Here is a 23,517-nt window from a genome sequence, read left to right as displayed (position 1 = left end):
TGTGGGTGCCTGCGGGGTAAGCCCCACAGGAGCGTACAAGAAACGGCTTGGACGCCGTTAAAGCCAGACACCACCACCCCGGCTCAACGATTCCCCACGGCAGCTTCGTCAGGGCGGGCGCCGCCGGGCAGCACCGCCCCGGGCCGGCGGCCCCGCGCAGGCGCCGTGCGGGCTGGGCGCGCCCCGCCGCCGCTGGGCCGGGCCGGGGAGGGCGGGGCGGCGGCGGTCCCGCTGCCAACGCGGAGCGGCGCGGGCAAGGCGTCGGGAATGGCTCCGGCAGCGACTGGCGGGATCCCGCCGACTGCGCCATCGCTGGGCCTGACGGCTGACTGGCTGGGCAACAGCTCCGCTCTCGGTGGGTCGCTGCGGCCTCGGTCCTTCGCCGCGGTGGGACGCTTCAATCCGCGACCCCCTCGTTCCCCCGCGGCGGCCGAGGGCTGTGACCGCCCCGCGGGCTGTAACCTCGCTGGGCGGGACGGCCTCACTCGCCGCTCTGATGCCTGGGCTGATCCCGCTGCTTCTGCTGGGGGCCGACGCGGTTTCCTCGGGGTCCCCGACTTTCTAGTCCCTGCGGGGGTCGAGGGAGGAGAGCGTCAAGGCAGGGGCGCGTCCCCGTCCGGGGGAGCGGGCTGGGAACTGGTCGAGACTCCGCAGCGGCTGAAGTTTGTCCCGCCCGTCAGCGATGCGCGGCGGGGGCGCTCGGGGCGGGCGCTGCCGGGTCCCGCTCGGGCGGGCTGCGGGTGCCCTCGGCCATCACACGGTGCTTACTGTCGCGACATCCCGGCCTCGTGATGTAGCAGCTTATGGTCAGGAGTGGCGAGGGGAAAAAAACAAACATAACAAAAACTATAATGAGCGGTACGAGCTCGTGTCTGGCAACTCCTCCGTAGTTGATTCACTTGAAGTGGAATCTGATGGCTCTTAAGAAAGAAGTGCATTAAGGAATTGTTTATATTTTACCCTGATTGTGAGGTTAAGCTTGGCTCAGCATTTGGGTTTTGGAATTTAAAAGTTGACTGTAACCCTTGAGAACTCCGAAGAGCCCTTGTACACATACAGTCACCAGGGGAAGTTAGTTTAAAATGACATTTTCTTTGTTTATGTCTAACCACAACTGTTAAGGTACTAATAATCTCAAAATGAAGCAGAATTTGTTGCTTGTGTAGTCTGAAGTGCTTTTTTTTTTTTTTTTTTTTTTTTTTTTTTTTTTTTTTTTGGTGCATTGTCTGTGATGCTCAAACACTTGTATTAAAAATTGGTACTCATTTCTACTTTCAGCTTGATCAGCTGTATTAGCTTTGGGAGGTATGACATAAGTAAGAGTATTCCAGCTTGAGTGAGAGTAAACTTTCAACTTAATGGAAAGAGTAAAGATGGCCATACTTCCTAGCAAAGAATAAATCCAGGAACATTTCTTTCTGGCGTTCCTTGTGTATATTTGTATATTACTTGGTGCAAACAAGCTTCGTCAGAAGAATTTGAGATATCTACTATATGCTGTTCATTTTCTGGAAGCAAGAGGAATGGAAGGCTTGTCATCCAGTGCTTCAGGAGAGTGGAAAGAAAGAAATACCACTAGACACCTTGAATTTCAGATTTATATTGACTGGTAGCTGCTATCTGAGAACCTGAGGTTTTATATGCAAAAGTAGTAGGAGGACAGAAATTATGCATTTTTCTTCTCTTCTTGATCATGATCATATATATATATATATATAGTAACACATAAAAACCAATTTGCTCTTTGGCTGTTACTTCAGCATATTACTACATGTTTATACACGCTGTGATTACTATGCAATTTACCTACTAGTGGTATCTTGAAGAGGCTATAAACAGATGTTTCAGAAAGTGAAAGAATGCGTATATGGAGGTTTATACAGACTTTTTACGAATGTTTATACTCAGGATTGCTTTATTGAGCTTGTAGTCGGGTGGAGAACTCTTGGTATGCTATGTGCATTTGTAGGGTTTAATAACTATGGCAGCAATTTAGTCATATATCTAGGTGAATAGGATTGTACTTACACAGGCTAAAAGTTGGCAAGTCTAGCAAGAGATGGAAAAACTATGAAAGAATTTTCTTCTCAGGGTTTTGCAAATGCTTCCTGTCAATGTATCTGCTTTGTCTCAAGATCGCAGTATGCCTCCTCACACAAGAGATACATTGGTTTGTGTTAAATTTGATTTTTAACTCTAGTAAACTAGTGAGGGTTGTTGTTAGCATGCATAAATTCATTGATATAATGTGCTTGTGGCACTGATTTCGTGCTGCTCACTAGATGCTGATTGCACTTGTAAATTTAACCAATGATCTGTAATAGTTCTAAATGGTTGATGTGTCCAGGAAGGATTTTATTTCATTGCTTTTTAATGTCCATACCGGGGAAATATGCTTTATTAAATGAACTGTAGCTGTTTACAGGGTGTGTTTAATTTGAAAACTGAAATTTGAGGAACAATTTTCCAACAGAAATGCAAATGTAAAGCACCTGTTCAGTGTATTTTTGCCGTAGCAGCTACATGCTACTCAAGGGGTGACCAAAACAATTACACCATAAGCCGTGCAATTTAGTTCTGGTAAACAGTGCACCATAAGCTTTTTGTCTCTGTATATGTTAACGCAGCGTTACCAACCACATATTGTGTTGCACAAAGAACAGACTAAATCCTACTTTCATTTATATTTAAATTTTTCCTTTTCTCAACAGGACAAAACTGCTCTATATACTGTTAAATTTTTTTTTTCTCAATGAATTTTAGATGATGTCAGAGGCCTTCGTGGTGTGGTGACTGATGATTGATTAGGTTTGGTCTTCCCTGTTGGTTCTCAAGCTCTTTCTGGCTGTGAGGGAATTGCAGTGCTTATTGCAATTACCTCAGCACTCAAAATTATTTGGTCTTATATGAACTATACAGTAATATTTTCAGGTGTGTGTTTTGTTGTTGTTGTTGTTGTTGTTTTTTTTTTTTTTTTGGTTTTTTTTTTTTTTTTTTCCTGTGAGCAGGATTTACCTTACATAGCAGGTACCTCCTTTCTGAATCCCCACCCTACCCTCAGGCTGTCAGAGAAGCCAGTCTAAAACTTCTGAAGACAATTTACTGCAGAATTGTGTTGATAGGGGGTGTAATTCAGAAAAACCTGGCATTAGTAAAGTATTTGTCAGGGTGGAGATTTACCTCTCAAGAGTAGAAAGCTTTCTTTCCAGACCTCCTGCAAAATTTGCCTCCAGTCAAAACTTTTGTACTGACTTCAGTGAGCCAGAGATTTTGCCTCTGATGTAAGGACTCCAGCCCGAGTTACTCTGAAAAACTTGGTGTTTTATGGTTATGAACACAATGTTGGGTACCATGGCTGCTGTTTGGGGTTAAGTTCGGGTGGGTCATGCCTGAGACTTACTGCCTGGATCCTTCTGTTGGTGTTCACAAAGTGGGTGCACTTAGAATGAGCTTTAAGGAAACGTGGCTGATCCTTCTGCTCACTTTTTGAAATACTGTTTTTGTCAAATCTGCTGAAGGTTTTGCGGTCTGTTCCTAACAGAAATTCTTAATTAGCCCTGCTTAACCTCTAAGGCAGTTGGCAGTGTGCTATTAGTTGTCAGTATGTTCCTTCATCATGTGGCTTCCTTTTTGTCATCTCACTTCCTGCTTATTTCACTTCTGGTTGCAGGTTCTAATTACTACAAGGAAGCTAGAAGTTAAGCGGAATTCACAAATGTGTTGAGTGTTCTTCTTCGATGATAGCTGTTTTTCCTTTGTTACTCACTGTAAGCATATTCCCCGAAGTACAATTTCCTTGAACAATAGACAAAGCAAGTGGTAGGAAATAGGTTTTCTTCACTTAAGGGTTTTTTCCCCTCTAGAAAATTAACTTTTTTTAATCTCTTCTTTACTACTTTTCTGGTTTGCCTGCTCTCTTCTGTACCTACCACCTGACTGTTGAGGCAGAGAAGCCCTAACATTTCCTAATTTTTTTTTTTGTGTGTGTGTGTTTTGGGCAGTGGTATATTTTGTCTTGTGATTGAAATTGCTAGTCATTTCATCTGTTTATTTTTGCAGAAGCAATTTGACTGTTGTGTCCACAATAGATAAATACTATTTGAAACAGATAACTTGTAAAAATTTTATTTATTTGAAGTTGCATCCAAATGTTCTTGTTAAATTTACTGTTGGTAAAATAATTAAAGATGTATATTAAATGAATACGTGATTACCATCAGAGTAAATGATTTACCTAAATGATTTCCCTGCAAAGCACCTGAATTAAGAATCTAAAAAAAATTAAATTCAGCTTGATAATAGAAACCTCTACTGCAGCTCTAATAGAGTGCTTTATCTCTGAGTAAGTTGAAGGTACTGAATGAAAGTATACAACTGATTTAGAACTTATTTTCTTTTAAGGAAATATCCAGCACTTCTAAAATGACAGGAGATACAAGCTGGTATTGAATTAACTTCACTAAAATCAATGTTTTTAAAAGTAAAGTTAGTTTCTTAAATTCTTGAGATTGATGTATTTAGTGTGTATTTAGGAAATTTAGCTAATATACAAGGAGTTCTTATTTTTATGCCTGAATTTAAAAGCATGTCATTTAATATGAAAGAAGTTTTACACTAAATAATGCTTAAAATGAACGCTATAAATGAAAGAACACATCCAGATTGAGCAATCTGATCTACTGAAGGTGTCCTCGCCAATGGTGGGGTTAGGATTACACAGTCCTTAAAGTCCTTTCCAGTCCAAGTCATTCTATGATCCGTCCACCTTTCATACCTGTCTTTGATATCTGGAGGTAGGAAGTGTCTTTAGTGTTTATTGCAGTTCAAAACACACTTCCTCTCGAGCCAGGAGAGGATGAAGCACCAAGTATCATCATCAGGTGTCTTTTCCTTGCAGGGGCAGCTGGGGTCACAGGCTGCCTGACCATTTCTCCTTGTGGCATTGCCACAAAAAGCTTAAGCAGTGCTTCTTGCAGCAGTGTGTAGGTCTGTGTGGTGATTTGAGCCACAAGTGATCCAGGTATGAAAGAAAGGAAAAGTCAAAACACCATAAAAGCCCCAAAAAGAACCAAAACCCACCCATGCAGTCGATATTCTCTAAATATTTTGAACCTTAAGTGATGGCCCTTTTTTCTGCAGATGGGTAGACTGGCACATTAATGGTGAGAAGGGAGAGAAATGCCTAAGCTGATGTTGCTACTGAGGGGTGTTTTCCAGCTGTGCTGAGATGTTTAAGCAGATCATGTGCCATACCATAGTATTTCATTTGTCTTGTACTTAAATAGATTGTATATCATCATATTTGATTTGTTTAAATATTAATTAACATTAAGGCCAACAGCAGTTTGTTTCTGTATGCTGTGAGATTGATATCTATGTTTCATTTTCATGCCTAAAAGCAGGGAATATAAGCTTGTAGCTCCTTAAACTTCATGGACGAGATAGTGAATATATATGTACTTATTTTTAGCAGGTAGATAGCTCAAATAATCACATTCGTAGCATGTAAATAAAGCTTTTTAAAAAGCATGCCATAAAAGGTAAATGGAATGGGCATAATGGGCAAAATCCAGAGTAACTAAATAGGATTCTTTACCAGTAGAGCAGAGAGAAGATTACATTGTTGTTTATGGGCCACTTTCTGTAAATTAAACAATACAAAAACAAGTGGAATGTGCTTGAAGTAATTAGATAGGTGTAGATTATACTTCAATTTATTATAGGAGATTTAGAAAAGCAATGCATTATTTTAATGCCGAGTTGTATATTGCTAATATAAGAACTAAACTGTGTTGATCTTGATTGTTAAAAGGATTTGTTTTTCATGAATCTGAGTTGTACTTTAGCAAGATAGGATTAAGATTAAATATTTCTAGGGATTTCTCATGTGCTTTATGAAAAGTTTGTCTATGCCATGTAAAAATTGCAGTTTAATGAAGCATGAAATATTTTTCCATTTATCTGCTAACTTTTTTGCTGTTACATTCTGTTTCCTGAAGGTGCTGTCAATTGTCTTGAGGAATTGCTGAGGTGGAAGAACACTACCTTTGTATCTGAATAACAGATACAAATAACAAAAAGACTTGTCTGAGGTTGACTGTCTTTATATTTTACTTCTTAGGTGAGGATTAAGTCAGGGCAGGCAATATTCAACTTTAGTACTTGGCATATATTTTTAAGCAAATGAGGACATGGGATCTGAATTAGTAGCATGAGTGTAATTTATTGTTTACAGCTTAAGCATCACTAAATGTGCTGAATATCACTCGTGAATAATTTCATTTAGATTACATCTTCAAGTAATTTTCTTGTGTAGACTGGTATACAGTGACTGGTGTATAAAAATGCCAGGACAGCAAAGCACTGAAATAAATCAGTTCTTTTATGAATTGACTCAAGGAAGGTTGCTGTGGCCTGATGAAAACTGTTGAGAAGCAGCGTCATACATCATGAGAATGAGGTAAACTATCAACAGTCTGATTTAAGCGTAATGTGCCTCTGGGGAAAGGGAATAGGGAATGTACAGTAGGGGATGATGTAGCTGTGACTTGGGACATAAAATGTGTTGCCCATTTAGGTACTCAAGGCTTGACTTTGCTTTATGGCATAATGGCTCAGGGTTTTGAGGGCAGACTGTGTAGGGTATTTGATAATGAAAGCTGAGTGCTTCGCTCTGCTTGTAAGGTTACACGGCACCAAGTATTTGATTCAGCTAAGGTGATTTCTTCTAGGATATTTTTGCTTTGCTTTTGGTAAATTTCCGTGTCTGAACAAAAAATGAGTGGCATCAAGCAGTTTCTGGACTTTGTGTAAATGAGGTGTTTTTATAGAAGTGTTATTGATATAATGTTTTACTAGTAGTGTTTGTTTTTTGTTCAATTTTAATGAGAGATTTGAATTTTTAGGTATCTAATTACAACTAAAGTAAAGTCCCATAGGCCTATGTAGATAAGCTAGTATGTTGAAGTGTACATGTTAATTTAGTGAATTTTTAAATGAAAAAAATACTTCTAACTATGTTTTCCTTCCTAGTTCAAAACCTCTGTATACCTTAATCTGATTAATAAACTAATCTATGCTACAAAGTATTCAGTTGATAAATTATGATTTTTTTCAACGTTCTTCTGTCAGTAAAAAAGTGACAGTATAGGCACAATTCTCCTTTCAAATTGCATAGGCTGTATCTATTTGAGTGTTTGTCTAGATTATCATCGCCTGTTGACTGCAGATGAGATTTTAGCTAATGCTGCAAGGAGAAGTACCAAATCATGAAGCCGATTATGTAGAAAGAAAAAGAAACAGAAAACAAAGAATTCAAACCATGGTTCTTGACATGCAGGCCTTTACAGGTGTTACATATTAGGTAGGCTGGAAATCTCAACCTGAGAGGTTCCTGGGGGTTTGCTCTTTAGGAGGGTGGTGATGATGTTAAATTGGTATCTTTGTTTTCAGTGGCTATGTCAAGCTGACAGGGTTTCAAGTTGATGATTTAAAAATAATTATGTTGGACATTATAATTTTTTTAATAGAATCATAGAATGCTGAGGGTTGGAGGGGACCTTAAGGATCCAACCCTCCTTGCACCACCACCCACTAGACCAGGTTGCTCAAGGCCTTATCCAACCTGGCCTTAAACACTGCCCTCACAGTTAAAAATTTTTTGCACATAATTAATGCTACTGCCCTTATTTTTTGAACATAGTGTGAGGCTGTGACTCCATGTTACTAAAATGACTCTGGGAAACTTTGTTCTAGATACACTTGGCTGTTCTTGCTCATTGTTTTTTCCCCTGTTCAGCATATTCAGTCAGTGGATTGTCTTAACAGAGGAGTTTGCCAGACCTCAGGCTATACTGGTTCAGTAAAATGCCTGCTTAAAAACTTTTTGTGGCATTTTTTTCTTAAAACATGATTATCTGAGTGATCCAGTTTAAAACTGTTTCCAGGGCTACAGTCTGTCAGGAGCACAGTGTGTGGAGTAGCAGAGAACTGCATGGGAAGGGATCTCCTAAAGCCACTTGGCATCTGGAGGAATTGCAGTCAACCACGACTTGGAAAGCCTGAGGCATGCACCTCTAGCCATGTGATAAGGCCCCCTTGCCCTCTAGATTTGGTGGGAATTGCCTGCCATGGTAATGAAGAAAATAGATACGTGTTTGGGCAATGTATGCCACACTTGCCACAAAGAGAGGCAGAAAACCCAAAAAGTTGAGTTGGATAAACTTTGTGACCCTTCCACAAAATAGCTTGACTAGCAAGCGGCTGTTGATAGTAGGGAGGTGTTTCCTGTTCTTTCTTGAATGGGTACAGTGCAACAGAATCCAGAGTATCTGCCTGTTGTTGTCTTATATTTGAACATGAAAGGTGCTTATTTATTAATACCCATAAGACCTTGTGATGTATACTGTTTCAGTTGGATTTCTTAGATTCTGAGATGTTGTAGTCATCCAAGTAATACTTTCCTGGTGAGATGGCTTTTCTGCTGCCTCGAAAGTAAATGAAACTACTTTGTTGATCAGCTGCCATACTTTGTGGCTGGTGCTACCTGATGAGTTAAAAAAAAAAAAAGAGAAATTATATTTTGGTATATTAAAGCATGAATTATAAAATCTTAGAATGCAAACAAACTTCATGTAAGATCAGCCTTCTCAGTTATATGATTGTATCCCTTACCCTTTCCTGTCTTTTGTTTCCTTGCAGTGTAAAACAATTGCAACCTTAAAGTGTTCAATTATAGATATTTTTCAATTATCCTACTCAGGCATACATTAGAGCTTCTGAAGGTAACGTGTTTGTAAATTCTGCATACAGTGATCTGTAGGATTGCTAGCCTCTTCAAAGTGAATAGCTTTCTCTTTTGGTTTTGGGAACAAACTTTTGGTTTTGTCCAAAGCAAAGATCCTGAGATTCTGCTTTAACATTTAGTTTTGAGATCTATTCAGGAATTTGTTTGCGCTTCTTTCCATTTTTTTGCATTTCTACTATTTTCTAGAAAATTATTTAGTGAAATGCTTAATACCTCTTTTTTTTTTTCTTGTTACCTCTTTTTTCTTGTTATTAATCGGGATTTATCGGTTATTATTTCAAATAATTTCCATTGTTTTCACTTTGAGTAAGTCTTGTGTATTGTATACTACTCAACTGACAATTCAAGACTGTTCTGAAAAATTCAGAAATATTGTAAAATGTTTACTGTTTCTAGATGAATAAACTAGGATAAATACCAGACTTCTCTTTGCTGTCTGTCACCTTGCTGATGTTTCTCAAGTGCAACTTAGTTATGCAGCCAGTGCAGGACATGTTTGTGGAATAGTGCTCTTCCTGCAAATTTGTGGAGGCTTTTTTTTTTTTTTTTTTTTTTTTTAAAGGAGAGGATTATTCTAGACATTTGTGTTGTGAAATTGTCCCTGTCATGTAAATGGTTTTCTGCTGACTCTTCTATTCTTCAATGAGTTTGATGAATGGAGCAATTGTGAATTTCCTCGTCCATGTCAATACAAGTAGATGGGAAATACCCTAAAATAGATGGATAATAAACTAACACTTTCTGGTTGTCATTATTTCCTACTCAGAAAAATTGTTTTCAGCTGGAGTGGAGGAGAAGACTAGAATGTAGAAAAGCATGTTGGGGATAGTAATGTTTAAGTCTTTATTACGTGGAGTGGGGAATGTGTATAAGCTCTAAGGGTTTGCCAAGGTTTTGAGTATGCAACATGTAATTTTGGATTTATCTGAGTTGTTGAACTTTTTATACTTTTATATTTGATATGCAAGAAAGTACTGAGTTTTTAGTCCTTTGTGTATATTGGACATAAAAGTGTATTAATATTGGAAGAGATTGTCCAGAAATGTGGAATGTTCATCATCTGGATCGAGCTTACCTGCAAAACCTGAACTAATTAGTGCTGCTTTTAGAAGCATTTGGACTGATGAGCTTCAAGTGTCCCTTCTAATGTAAATATTCTATACTTTTGATAGGTCAGAATCCCAGTTTATAACATGGAGCTTACATCTGTGAAATTCAGAACTTAAGTAAAACAAAAGTGCTTACTTGCGAATATAGTGTGTCGCAATGCTTCAACTTTTATTCTTTGCAAGAAAAAGAATTCTTTCATGTCCTGTTTCAAGTTTAAATACAAAATGATTTCCAAATCTCAGGCAAACAAAGAATAAGCCCACCTTTTTCTGATGAATAAGGGGTAGATGCTCTTTCTTTTGAGAATTCCCACTGTCAAAGGAAAAATAAAAATCATGGCTTTTTTTTCCCCACCTGATAGTTTTTCTATGCAAGGGTCAATATTAAATCCTGTATTTACTCTCATATTAGGGAAGGATCCACATTTTATTGGTGGTTTTGCATGAACTTAGGCCTGGAGGAATGGTATAGCATTTTCCTCACAGATATGAACACGGAGCAGTGGTGGTGTTACTCGGCTGTGAAATATGTGAGCCCTCTCTTTGAGATTACAAGCTTGTCAGGCTACAATGTGGTTGGTTCTTCACTGTTATATTGAAGAAATATCACACAGGCTTTTTGGATGTTAGATGTTTTGGTGAAGAGGGAATACTCGCTGTTTCTGGTGTAAGTACTCAGCCAGTAGAGTGTGTGTTGTCCTCATCATTCCAGAAGGTACTGTGGGGATTTGGTCATGCTTGTAATTTTCTAAAGTCTTTCAAGTGACTTACAGTGTATGGTGATACATGTGTTTATTGATTTACATAGATCGAGAGGTTCTGCGGGTTTTGTCAAGCCATGGCTTACAGACAACTACTTTGACAACTAAAATGGATGGCAGTGATGGCAAGGCTGAACACCTAGAGTATATTGCCTTTGCTTTGGTTCCTGTTTTCTTCATCATGGGTCTGTTGGGGATTCTTATCTGCCATATCCTTAAGAAAAAAGGATATCGTTGTACAACAGAAGCGGAAGAACTAGAAGAAGAAAAAATTGATGAAAAAATAGGTAATCAAGTCTAATAAACAAATTCCTATTTCTGTACATTGGAAGTACTGTGAAATAATTTATTGTGAGACTTCTGTCATTTTTGTGTCTATATTTGACATCAAAGCAGCATTAAGAATAATATTTTTGTTATTATATGTCATTTGGGGTTTGATCTTTGCCACTCAAATCTAGGAGTGTTCCGCTTTCCCATGCAAGTCTGCTAACATCTAGTAAGACCTTACAGAGGGATCAAAGTATCAGTGTATTTGTTTGCAACTCCACAGATGGAGTCACCAGATCATTCTCCTGCCTTCTACATGCTGTTAACAAGAAAGTATTAGTGTACGTAGTGTTAGCTGAAAAGTGGCAAAAAGCTGCCATTTAAAGCCTAAAATCTTAGTTTCTCTGTTTTGGAATCTTAATCTGTTTCTGTTGTGCTGTCATTGTTATCTACCCTCTCTTTATAAAACGCAGCCTTTGGACTGATTATCTTCATTCTGTTTTATTTAATGTTGCTTATAATTTTTCCTTAAAGATGCCTTTGTTTTTAACCTAATGTTTGTTCATTTGTGCCCTTGTTTTTCTTGTTCCTTATTCCCATCTATTCTTACCTGGGGGGAAAAACGGGTTTGTTACCATGTGGGAAAGGCTATAGTAACGTGGTATAGCATTTGTAAAATGCAAATAAAAACGAAAGTCAAGTCAGTTGTAAATACTCCTCTTCCTTTCTCCTAATTAATTTCTTTCAGTAGGTTCATAATGAGTGCAAATTACAGTGGCTCTGTGGTAAGGGTAGACCCATGTGGTGAAGTAATGATGTGTCAGTGTGTTCTTGAGCATTATCTGCCTGGGGCAGCTGTGCAGTGAGTGGATCCATCTGATCTGTTAGTTGCCCTGAGTGGAACAGGGGAGTGGTGATGAAATGGGCGCATTGCCTGTATCTCAGCGGTAGGAACAAGCTGCCTCTAAGTTACATTGCAAAGTTGCAGGTATTAAGATGAAGCCTGGGTATAGAGGCGGGGAAGCCCCTAATTTACTACTTAAGAGAAGATTTTAGAGACTAGCCTATCAAACTTGCCTCAACCCCATTTTTTTAAAATAAAGCAATATAACAATTATTAGAGAAGGGCACAGTTTTGCATCTTCATTGTTCTAGTTCCCCAACTGATCTTCTTGATCTTCTTCAGTCCTTGCAGGTTATTCTAGGGAAGCTGTTAATATTGTTAATGGGTGCATTCTATTCCAAAAGTTTTCAGTTGTTTTTCTTTTTTTTTTTTAATTAATCAATTGTTATGTCCTTGTAAATGTGCTGAAAACCTTAAATTGAATCCCCCTCATACTAAAAGCCAGTAATACCTATTTTAGAATAGTGATTTGAGACAGTTTAATATTTTGGTTTGGTTTGGTTTTTTTCCCCTTCCTGTTAGGATTCTTCCCTGCTCACTCGTTTGTCTCCTAGACACTAGACTCACTAGAGAAGGAATTTTGAAGTATGTTTGTGAAAATACTGAGCTTAATAAATTCTTAACTGAATTTGTTCGGGCTGATGAACACATGATAAACCTGTGCTCATAGTTTTTACTGAATAAGGATGATAAAGTCTTATCTAAGCTTTCCCTCCATAGTCACAACAATCTTGCCTCTTTTTTAAAATGTAGTTTCTTTTGGTGTGTGTTTGGTTTTGGTTGTGACTTTTTTAACATTATTTGTTTTTAAAATACTTCAGTTCTTGATTCATAAGGCCAAGATATTGACAACATATTTATTTCTTTGCACAGAAATGAATGAAACTATACATGAGAATAGTGACACTGTGGGACAGATTGTTAACTACATCATGAAAAATGAAGGTATAGTATTGTGACATTGAAGTTGGCAGCCCTTGTGATGGTGTTCTATAACAAATATGTTTTTTTGGATAGTCTGATATATGGTATATTCATGTGCTTTCATTTAATAACCAATTTATTCATTCTTAGCTCTTTCAAATTGTTTTTACAAGGCAGTAACTTCAAGGATAGTAGGGAAGTTTCTTCCTTACTTGAAAATTGTTTTGTATGGTAAATTTAGTTCATGCATTTCCAGATATTTTAACTGTTTGGGTGTTTGGGGTTTTTGCTTCAGCCTTTTGCTTTGTTTGTGGAGTAAAAGCTCAATGTTGCTTTCTTAGTGGCAGTTCTTAAAGCCTGTGGAAACTTTCATGTTTTGACTAGATTAAACTTCTTGTCCTGAAGTGATTTTTTCAGCTCTTGCCTGATAAGAAGCTTGTGCATAACTGAGACCATTTGGTATATAGCACTCATGTTGATTCCTGTATGTGTTATCTGCATGTGTGTGCAAAGTAAAGTATAAAGAGGAAGATGTGACTGAGAAAACAAAATCATAGTTAAGCATCCCATGGAATGCTTGGTTAGTTCAGAATGTATTTGCCCAGCAGAAGAAATGTTTTGGAGACTGGACGTTTTTTATAGGACAAGAGCCTTCAGCCTTTTAATTTTATGTTTGTAGAAATCAGAGTTTTAACCATTGAACTGGCTTTAAGTTACCTCTGAATGAAGACCAGTCCTCTGGAAAAGTGATGTTTTTTGGGTTTGCATGTGGGGATTTTTCAGTTTTGCTCTTTGGGGATTTTTTCTGTTGTTTGGGGGTTTTTTTTAGACTATCAGTGCTTTGAGTTTGTGTATTTTTCCTTGAGATTGGGATCAGGTAATTCATGTGTTTTGATAAAAAATGAGCAATTGATAGTTCTTGGCTGATAATGAATTGGCATTTTTAGAGCTCACTAAAAACTGATGTTTTTAATCTGGAGTTGGGTTAAACATGAGGTGGTTCAGAGATCTTTGTTGGAGAGTTTTATGTAGATGGCTAGGTTTCTTGGCTTGCACTGGGGTGGAGCTTTAAGTGCAATATGAACTGCAATTTTAGTAGCTCATGTTAAGACTACCCATAGAACTATATTAACATTTTTTTTCTGCAGTTTTCCCTTGTGCTTTTTTGGCAATACATAATGCAGTCATCTTTCTTTTAAATGAAATTTCTTTGGGGAACTTTAATTTTGGTTTTGTTTTTTTCTAAAGTTAGGACTGTTCACTTTTGAAGAGTTCTGTTTATTCTCATTGCAGCAAATGCTGATGTGTTAAAGGCAATGGTAGCAGATAGCAGTGTCTTTGAACCTGAAAGGTAATTACTCCTCATTTTAATGCATGTTTCCTGAGGCAACTAAAAGCATGTGCTTTCAAAGGACTTTGTTTCCTGAACACTTCTAAGACTACCTTGCTTGCTTGAGTTACCAGCTAAGAGGATAATACTTTGATTTTCTGTTGTGTGTAGGTCCTTAAATTTTAACATATATCCTGGGTTAGTGACTGGCTTTTCTGGTTATGTGTTCTAGGTGCATGATACAGTTTTACTGCATTTTGGGCTAAAGATTTACAGGTGCTGCAAATGCTGGTTTACTTAGGGGTGAAGTTACATACTAGGTGGCTTAGTCCAAAGCTACTGTGGCTTCAAAGAACAGAACAGCACTCATTTCATTTGTATAGGTACTAACTTATAAGAGACATCTTTTTCTGTGTCTTCTTTTGGTTTACTTTTTTTTTTATAATTGTGGCAATAGACATTGGTTGACCTGCACACCTGTTTGACTTGCAATAGACATTGGTTTTCACTGCACACCTGTTTAGATAATTATGTAGGGAAAACAGCTTTGCCTTAGATGCATTGAATGTGGAAAAAAACTCATTGGTGTGTAAAAGTGCTCATATGTGTACATGAGTATTTTTAGCTATATCTAGACTATTCTCAGTACTCTTCATTATAACCTTGTGTTCATATTCAAGGCAGAGGAGATGAAAGTCCAAGTATTATTGTGTTACCTATAAAAGAAGTAGGAGTATATAGTTTCAGCAAAACAAAGAATTGAGAATGCAACCGTTAAAACACCTGTTCTAACAGTGAGAGGCTTGGTTATTGAAAAAAACCCCTGAATTTACAAAGGGATTTCTTCTCAAGTGTAGATATTTTTAAACTTCTATGGTTCTGTAGAAATATTTATTTGAATTTTGTGCATAGGCATGTGTAATATTATCTTGGGCATTTTAGACTATAGTTTCAGTGGTGGATTAAAATATGAAGAGTAAGGATGAGGGAAAATGATTGCTCTTACAAAATCTGACAGATACTCCTGAAGCTTTTATAATCAGGTAGAAATATTCTGTATTTCTTTGCAAGTTCAGGGCAGTATGAAACTTTGTAATTATAGAAATAGTTATGGCTGAGTAAAATCTATACTTCTCTCACTTGCAGCCATTAGTTCTGTCTTTGCTTCAGGTATTGAACAACTTTATTTTCCTTAATAGCATTTTCTTATTTATTTGAAGACCATTAAATATTTCTTGTCAATATTTTTATTTTGAAAATGAACATCCAAGTAACTCCCAGTCTTCTCTGGCATGTTTTACTTCCTTAATTTGTTCTTTCTGTTCTCCTTTGGAGTCTCTGGAGTTTGTTTGTATTTCTCTTGAAATAACGTTTCTAAACCTGCATGGTAGGATCAGATGTGGCGTGATTAATGCTGAATAATGTAAATTTGGGTTCACAGGTTATACTTCTGTTCTTTCCACTGTTTTGTCCTTTTAAAGCAGATATGTTCTTAATGATTCATGTTCAGCTCATGATCCTCTTTTTCTGAAGAATGGTCATCTGTCTTGTTGCTTTTTAATCTAGGTTGTGTAAAGGCTTTCTGCTGAAACAGTGAGAATTTGTGTTGTACTTACTGCAATACATCCAGTACTTTTAGTAAGATTTATGTATGTGTGAGTGTCTTTCATATGCCTGTTCTCCTCTCATCATTCTAATTTCTTATCTTGACCTCTACAGTTGCTATCTGTGGGTGACCCAAAGTCTATGGGTACTTTAGCTATTCTTCTATTCTGTTACCTAGTGAACTCTTTAAAGCACTTAATATCACCAGAACCATAAAACCCACATTTAGTATGTCTTTGCAGTTTCACAGCAGATACAGATATATTACTTTCTGTGTATGTTTTTAATATTTTTGTTATAATGTGTGCTGCGTTACTCTACTGTTAACTTCACCTTTCATGAGCTGTGGCCTGCTGTGTTACAAGACAGGGTTAAAATTAATGCTAAAGTCCAAAAAAAGTATGTCTGGTTTCTATCTATGCCATCTGTTTTTCTTTAGAGGATAATCAGATTGATTAGATTAGATTAGATTAGATAATCTCCAATGCCTTTTGGAGGTTGTATGGCTTTTTCTTTCTTTCGAGGTACTTAAAATTTTATTCTTTTTTCCCTGAAACTGAATTATGTTCTCTCTTGTCATTGTGGTAAACATTTTGGTTTTGCCTCCTTTCGATATTGTGGGATTGTACTCTTCTTCTGGAAGTTCCTTGAGATTCTGTAACAATTCTGAAATACTTTCCATAGTTTTCTAAGGTAGTTATTTTGGGAGTGTAATCAGCTTATTAAATTTCTTCATCAGTATAAGTTCATGTAACCTGTTCTCTTCTACTTTAGCCTGATATTTCTCCCCCTCTTAATTTTCTTGTCTTTTGTGTTTGTTACCTTAACCACATGACTGCAGCTGAATTAATTTGTGAAAGTGATTCTAACTGCAAAAATATACTATTGGAGGGGACCGTAAGCTGGACATCTTCAGAAATAAATGTTTCCTGTAGAAACTGGTTACTCACTAGACATAACTGAAGGTTGGATTTCATACTTTTTCCTTTTAAAGAAATAGTGTTCTATAGTAAGCATTAAATTTTCTTTATTTCTTTTTCCTACAGCCCATTATCTCCTACCTCTCCTGAGAGTCCAGTGAGTCCAGGGACTCCTTTGTCACCAGGTGTTGTTCCGTTCAGACACAGCTGCAAAGCCCATCACTTCCATACTGTTGGAGGAGTGGTAGAAAAGGATGTTTGTACTCGCTGTAGTCACAAACGATGGCACCTAATAAAGCCAGCTCAAAAATCGAAAGAGAACAGAAGAAGTCGTATTGGAGAAGTTACAGTCCTTTCTGTGGGAAGGTAAGGCTTAGGTCATTTGGTTGTATATTTCTCTTAGAATGCTACAGTGGCCAGTGTTGGATCAGATATCCACTGCTTCTGCTCTAAGGTCAGTGATTTTTTTTTTTTTTAATAACCCTGTTACTAATACACTGAAGTTATTTCTGGAAGTAGTAAATGTGATTTTCTTTTTTTAAGAACTATGTAAAAAGATGGAGATTTACTGTGTGTGTAAATCTAAGGCTCTTGCTCGTTTGATACAGGCTAAAAAAACCCCAGAATTGCATACTAATAAATTTCTCTGTTTCTGGATTTGGTATTTCTCAAGTAAGTCTGAGGCTATAGAAACCACTTTATTATCTTTGTTATTTTTAATTCCTACCTTATATTGTAGTTGTCTTTGAAAATTACTGTTCTAAGAAGTGGTATGCAATCTGTGGATTCTGCTTCAAAACACAATTCTCCAAGAAAGTGTGATTCAGCAGTAGTGAGTACTAGAAATACCTGTAGGTGATAGGAAGGAAGATGCTTTAAAGTGAAGCAGGGTCCATGTGGGTGTCTGCTCTGACATCTTGTTCTTGGGACCTGGAGATTTGTTTCTGCCCATGCTGTTGCTTCTGAGAATGATCTGACTTGTCTGTGAGGAAATACAAGTGAACTTCCGTTTGCTCCCCTCAGGTTTCGAGTGACAAAAGTGGATCACAAATCAAACTCCAAAGAACGGAAAAGCTTGATGTCCGTTACTGGCGTGGAGAGTGTCAATGGTGAGATGCCGGCCACGCCCGCGAAACAGGACGTGAGCGAAGCACCTGCCACACCTGTGAAACAGGACATGCAGGAGAGGAGAAGCTCAGAGTAAATGCAGGTATCAAACACTGGAATGTTTGGAATTCATACTGAAAGTGTTGTGTTATGAAATATGTGAAAGCAATCAGTACAGTTGAAAACGCATCAGTCGTGTGTGAAAACTCATCTTTCAATTTCAAATCTCTCTACACAAGTCTGCAAAGATTATATGTGGTCACTCAGGTAATGATAAATTAGGAAAGACTTTTTTATCCACCTAATTCTTATCTAATTGTTTATTCAGCCTTCATAATCGGAGTAGGTGTTGAAATAACTTTTGTGGGTGTGGCATCACTAGTCCAACAGATAAAATGTCTGCATATTAATTTTTTGGCAATAAACAATGGCTCAGAGTTAGTGGCAATGTGCTTATTGTCCAAAACAATCAAGTGCTGCTGACAGTTGTATCACTGGAATAACTGCAGTTATTCAATAACTACAGCTGCTTCCTTATGCTTGCTGCTTTGTACTGCATGGTTGTATAAAATGATTGCTTACTAGATACTTCTCTGATAGATCTGTGGAGCTTTGACTAATAGCAGTGGAGTCACATGAACCTGCTGATCTCACAGGCATCTAACTAAGCCAGGCGGTTGGGGTTTTCTTGTGAGTCATTAAACTAAAGTGAATTGCTTGAATTACTCTGTTAAGCGTGTGAAAAACATGCCTGGCATGGTTTTGAAAAGCAATCCTCATCGTGTTTTTGGTTTTTGTTTTTGTTTTTTTTTAACAGTTTAGAATGTTGGGGGGAAGAAAAACCCTGGAGGTTAATATGGTTTGTCTCTATTTGATGACATGCTGATGGATAATGTGAAGGGGAAAGGTGATTTTACACAAATGTGGTTTAAAATTCAGACTTGACCCTTGAGGAAGAAAGGTTCTGGGGTGACATACTAATGGTACTGGACTTGAAGAAGGTGAACAAATTGCACAGTGCCAAATTCTCTGTATGATGAGAGAGAGGATAAAATTATGTTATGTCAAACTATTGGTAACCTCAAATGGAAGAGCGAAATGCAGGAGGAAATTTGGTCTGTTTAGAAAAGCAACAAGACTCAAATGCCCTTGAGTATCTTGTGGTTAGAGAGCTGGTATTCAGTCAGATACTTCCTCCTAGCCCCTACTAGCAGCACAGGTTTGACTGTTGAACTAAGCAGAGTGTATTTGTCTGTCCTCTATGCCTCGTCACTAAATTATACCCAGGTTTTTTGAACCATTGCTGTAGAGGAAGAGAGACTTGGAGATGTGATATACTTCTAAATAATAAAAAAAGTTATGGAGGGTAAGGAAGTAATTTGACTTTTTTTTTTCCTCAGTAAATAAGAAGACAGTGATAGGCTAAATTGCAAGGAGGTGGAGCTCTGGTTTCTAAAAGCAAGAAATTGGAATAAGGATCTTTGCTGCTGGACACTTACAAGACCAGACTGGACAAATGCTTGTCTACACCAGCATTTCGCTTTTTGATCTGTAGCACGTTTTGGCAAATCACAGGTGCCTAGTGGCTGCTGTTTAACTGTTGCACTGAAATCTGTGCAGGATCTACAGATGTCAGTGAAAGGCAAACAGTACTCTTATTTTCTGAATCATGATAATGTCCTTGTGCTCAAGGTTTTTGTATGTTTGTGTGCTTTCTATTTCTTCCCTTTTAAAAAATCAATATTAGCTAAATGCAGTAGGAGATAACATCTTCCTTCACTTGATTGGCATTTCCATGCCCAGCTAATTGTTTTGTTAGTTCTGTGACTATTTTTATTTCTTTTCTGTATCTCTAGTGGGAGGTATAGAAATCTCATCAGATTGTTCATAGTATGATTTTTTTCTACTTAAAGGCAAGCTAGTTATCTTCTCTTTAAGCATGAGAAATAGAAAGAATAGAGCATATTTCTTGTAAAGAAATTACAGTGCAATTTACTTAAAAAAACCCCACCATTTTGAGATCACTCAAAATATTTTGTAGTCCAGTTTCCTCTCTAATTTGTTCTTTCTGCTCCTAAATAGGAAGGCTGTTCCCTCTAATTACTTAAAAGTTCTATAAATTTAAACCATTACTACTTTAATTTAAAAATAAGCTGTTCTCTAGGGAGATATGATAGTAAAGCTATAAAAAAAATGGTCCATCTATGGCAGCTTTTTACTCTAGAACCTCCCTTAGGATTAAAGTTTTGCCCCTTCTGAAAACAGATGTTCTAATAGCAGAGAAATGGCTCAGCAGAATATTTTAATGGTCTCTCTGGTCCAACAGAGCTATTTTATAAATCATCTGGGAAACTAGCCAGGTCTGTTTGATTTGCACTACTTAAAATAAACACCTCTTGCTTGACAAAGGGTATGATACTGTTTCCTAGCATGGTTCTAGATCAGGTTTTGTGTACTGTCATGAGAAGCTGTTCAGGTGTAAACAGGTTAGAACTTTACTTCAGCTACTTATTTCAGACTTCTAATCATTTACTGTAGCCCAATTTACTGAAACTGAATAGATAAATGGCATTTAAGACTTTTGTGCCTCTAGTCAATACATTTCTGATTAAAGCTTATTGTTTGGGGAAATTTGACTCAGATCTTCAGATGCAGAGGAAGAAGGCAGACATAAATGTGTCTTTAACTGCTTCCAGAAAAGATTTTTCTGTCATTCAGAAGCAGTAGATTTGTGCCTTGTGGCTGACTTTAACCACTGTTAATGGAAAGTTCCTGTATGAGGTAGAATTCCTGAGTTGGACAGTACCTGAATGAAGTAGCATTGCTGATTTCTTGTATTCACTGCTACGCTCAAGTCCAGGGTTTTTTTTTTTCCCCTAAACTGATGTGTTCTGAAGCAACATCTGCAGTGTTTCAGCTTATCTAGTGTCTTGCTGGCTGCATCACTGGTAGCTGTAGCACGTCTTCTCTATGTCTTCAAGGTCCATGTTCTCAGCAGACTCCATTTCATCAGTTAATTTTATTTCAAATATGCTTAATGGCACATAAAAAAGAGTCGTAGATACACAGCTGATAACTGAAGTCAAAACTTTGAGTTGAGCTCTTGCACATCCATTTTAAGCTACTGGGTAAACAGAAACTGGTACTGGTACACTGGAGCTATGTAACATTTTCCATTTGTAGTGCTTTGCACTGTGGTGTGATTTGTCAGTTTGTCTGTGTGTTCGTCCATGCATTTCAAGGGTACTAGCTGAATTTTTAGTTCCTCTTTATGATTTCACATGCTAAACTTGGAATGCACGGCAAGTCCTTCATGTAATTGTGGCTTTTCTTTTTTCCATTTCAGAGCACCTGATAACTTTTTATTTGGTGTGTCCATCCTAAAACTAATTTTGCTGTTTAGGTTTGTTTTTAGAATTGTTTTCTTCTCTTACAGGTGGAACTTTTAGAAGATGTTTGTCTGCAAGCACTTTGGAGAAAACTGAAAATTCCCAGGAGATGTATACTATTTAAGGAAATGTATTTATGGCAGTGTAGCATTTTACAAGTTCTGTGATGTCATTCCTGCAAGGTTAAACACTTAATGGTTTTTGACCAGTAAAATAGTAAGGTTTAGACACTTAAATACTGTTGATCTGTGTGGACATCATAACGAATGGCTTCATCTTGGAAGGAAAACATACGTACGAGTTTTTGGACAGGAAAGGTAAAAGCTTTATCAAGTCTTAAACTCTTTTTGTACTTAGAGAAGCATTTATGAGCTCAATATTAAGAGTAATACAATTACCTCGTGGATAAACTGCATTCACCCCAGTGGTCCATCTGGATTTTTCTTCTCCTGTTCTGCCCACTCCAGAGTTGACAAGTGTTTGCTGAAGATAAAAGCCAGCCTTTGAAAGATGAAAAAATTCTTTTAATCCAACTGCTTGTAGCCAAGTAAAGCATACAAGGAACCAGCCAAATCTGCATGTATGCCTTTACTACATAAGCCCTCGAACTCTCTGCAGGGTACCTTATGGTAGAGACTGGTTCACTTTTGTGCAGATGTTAAATTGTTGTTCCCCAGATCCATACCTCTCCCTTAGTACTTAACATAGGCTGAAGAGCGTCTTTTCCTATGCAGTTGGATGAGCTCTTCGTGAGGTTACTTTCCTCAAGGCCTTGTGTTCTCCTCTTTTCTTGTAACTGCTCACTCATATTTGAAGAGTGCCTAATAGTTTTGCTTTTCTTTTTTTTTTTTTTTTCTTACCCACAGGTTCCTTATTAAGCTAAGGCAACATATTTCAACCCTTAGATAAGGATATGGAATATTGGGCATTAAAAAATTTATGGAATATATACTAAAGTGCTTCAGAGTGGCTTTATTGGACTAAGGGTATTGGTATTTACTGGCACCAAAATCTTAAGGCATTGTTACTCCTTTCATATTTTAAGTGTGATTTAATGCTAAATTACCATGGTATTGTGATTTTAATTCTCTGTATCTACTTACGATCTCAGCTTTGTCCTGTTACTTGTTTTGGGGAGGGAAATCACTGTAACACTTCAGCAAACTTTTCTGTGTAATAGAAAATCACATCACTTGTTCTGAGTGCCTAAGAATATAAGCTCTAATGTAAGGCATTTTAGTAGAGATTGCACTGTATTCTGAGAACTATAACTTAACCTGCTTTATGAATTCAATGAAAATCAGTGTATGTTTTTGAAATGGATTTATTTTAAATTGATACCTTCAATCTTTTGAATACAAGTGCTCTAAATTGTGTTTCTCCTTCATATCTGAGAATTGTGTTTCTTCATTGATTTATGTATGCAAGTGTTAACAATCAGTGTGTACAAAACTACTCTTCCTGTTTGTGTATTAGTTACTCCCATGTCTTGTCAGGAAACACCAAGTTTTTTTGCTCTTGCTGCAAGTATGTGCTGCTGATGGGCGTCCTTCTCTGTGTATCCACAAGATACTGACTGCTCCTGTCAATATGTACTTTTCATCGATGCTGTATTTACCAAAAAAATGCCACCACTACCCACCCAAACTTTGAAAATAATACCTGTTTCATTGTGCTTTTTAAAATGGATATTTTTAGAAATAATTGTCTGTCTTTGAGTACCCCAAATAACTGTTTGGCCAGCACTCTAACTTCAGTGTTTAGCACTGCTCCCATAAAGTTAAAATCAGCTTGGGAAATCCCTTCAATATTTAAGTACAGCATAAACACCAGCCTCATATTAAAGGCATACATTAAGCTTCACATGATGATTTGTGTGAAGAATATTACTAGAAGATTTAATTAGTGTTAGCTGTAGTAATGAGCTTTCAGTTTCCAAGAGATTGATAGCTATGAGTATAAAGTGTTATTGGAAAAGGAGAGCATTGGAGAAAAAAGCAGTTTTCAAATAATTTTCAGAAAGAAGATCCACAAACCTTTTTCTAAAAAAAATGGCAGTTTGTCTTGATACTGTATTTTGATATGTGATGGATTAGTAGTGCAAATAAATAGCAAAAGAATGGAAGAAAATTTAAACAGTAATATGTATTTTTTTACTTGTTTTAAAAGTAGTTTCTGTTTTGATTCCATTGATAATACATAGAATAAAAGGGATGGAAAGATGTTTGATATGTAAAACATTGTTTACCTGTATAAAGTAATTATGTAAGGTATTATAAGACCTGATATGTGCAAGAATTGAATTTATGCATTGCTACCTAAGTAAGAGAGGATTTAGAAACCGTGCCTGTTTTATTGCCTTTAACACTACACTGCTATTTTGTAGGGGTAT

At 37.4% G+C, this 23,517-nt stretch overlaps 1 protein-coding gene across 2 annotated transcripts; it reads left to right on the top strand.

Annotated features, from left to right (window-relative positions):
* Nucleotides 1-217: 217 nt before the first annotated feature.
* Nucleotides 218-22,074, top strand: RELL1 (RELT like 1). 2 transcript variants are annotated; one of them, XR_010721421.1, is made up of 8 exons: nucleotides 218-355; nucleotides 10,724-10,963; nucleotides 12,724-12,795; nucleotides 14,068-14,125; nucleotides 16,756-16,995; nucleotides 17,653-17,839; nucleotides 21,173-21,442; nucleotides 21,992-22,074. XR_010721421.1 is itself a non-coding variant. In XM_066185597.1 (7 exons), the coding sequence occupies exons 1-6, from the start codon at nucleotides 268-270 to the stop codon at nucleotides 17,831-17,833; spliced, it is 879 nt and encodes a 292-aa protein (XP_066041694.1). In that variant the 5' UTR covers nucleotides 218-267; the 3' UTR covers nucleotides 17,834-17,839; nucleotides 21,173-22,074. The 2 variants fall into 2 exon arrangements, 1 of the variants encoding a protein (XP_066041694.1); XM_066185597.1 differs by having other exon boundaries at nucleotides 21,173-22,074.
* The last annotated feature ends 1,443 nt before the right edge of the window (nucleotides 22,075-23,517 follow it).

The sequence above is a fragment of the Chamaea fasciata genome, unplaced genomic scaffold (assembly GCF_029207755.1).
Source record: "Chamaea fasciata isolate MVZ Bird 193981 ecotype frontalis unplaced genomic scaffold, bChaFas1.0.hap1 SCAF_6, whole genome shotgun sequence".
Lineage (NCBI taxonomy): Eukaryota > Metazoa > Chordata > Aves > Passeriformes > Sylviidae > Chamaea > Chamaea fasciata.
This window is presented reverse-complemented; position numbering and strand designations above follow the sequence as displayed.

Coding starts and splice junctions, on each gene's coding strand:
- RELL1 (XM_066185597.1), top strand. CDS start 268: ATGGCTCCGGCAGCGACTGGCGGGATCCCGCCGACTGCGCCATCGCTG. Junction 12,796..14,067: donor CTACATCATGAAAAATGAAG/GTATAGTATTGT, acceptor TTCTCATTGCAG/CAAATGCTGATGTGTTAAAG. Junction 16,996..17,652: donor ACAGTCCTTTCTGTGGGAAG/GTAAGGCTTAGG, acceptor TGCTCCCCTCAG/GTTTCGAGTGACAAAAGTGG.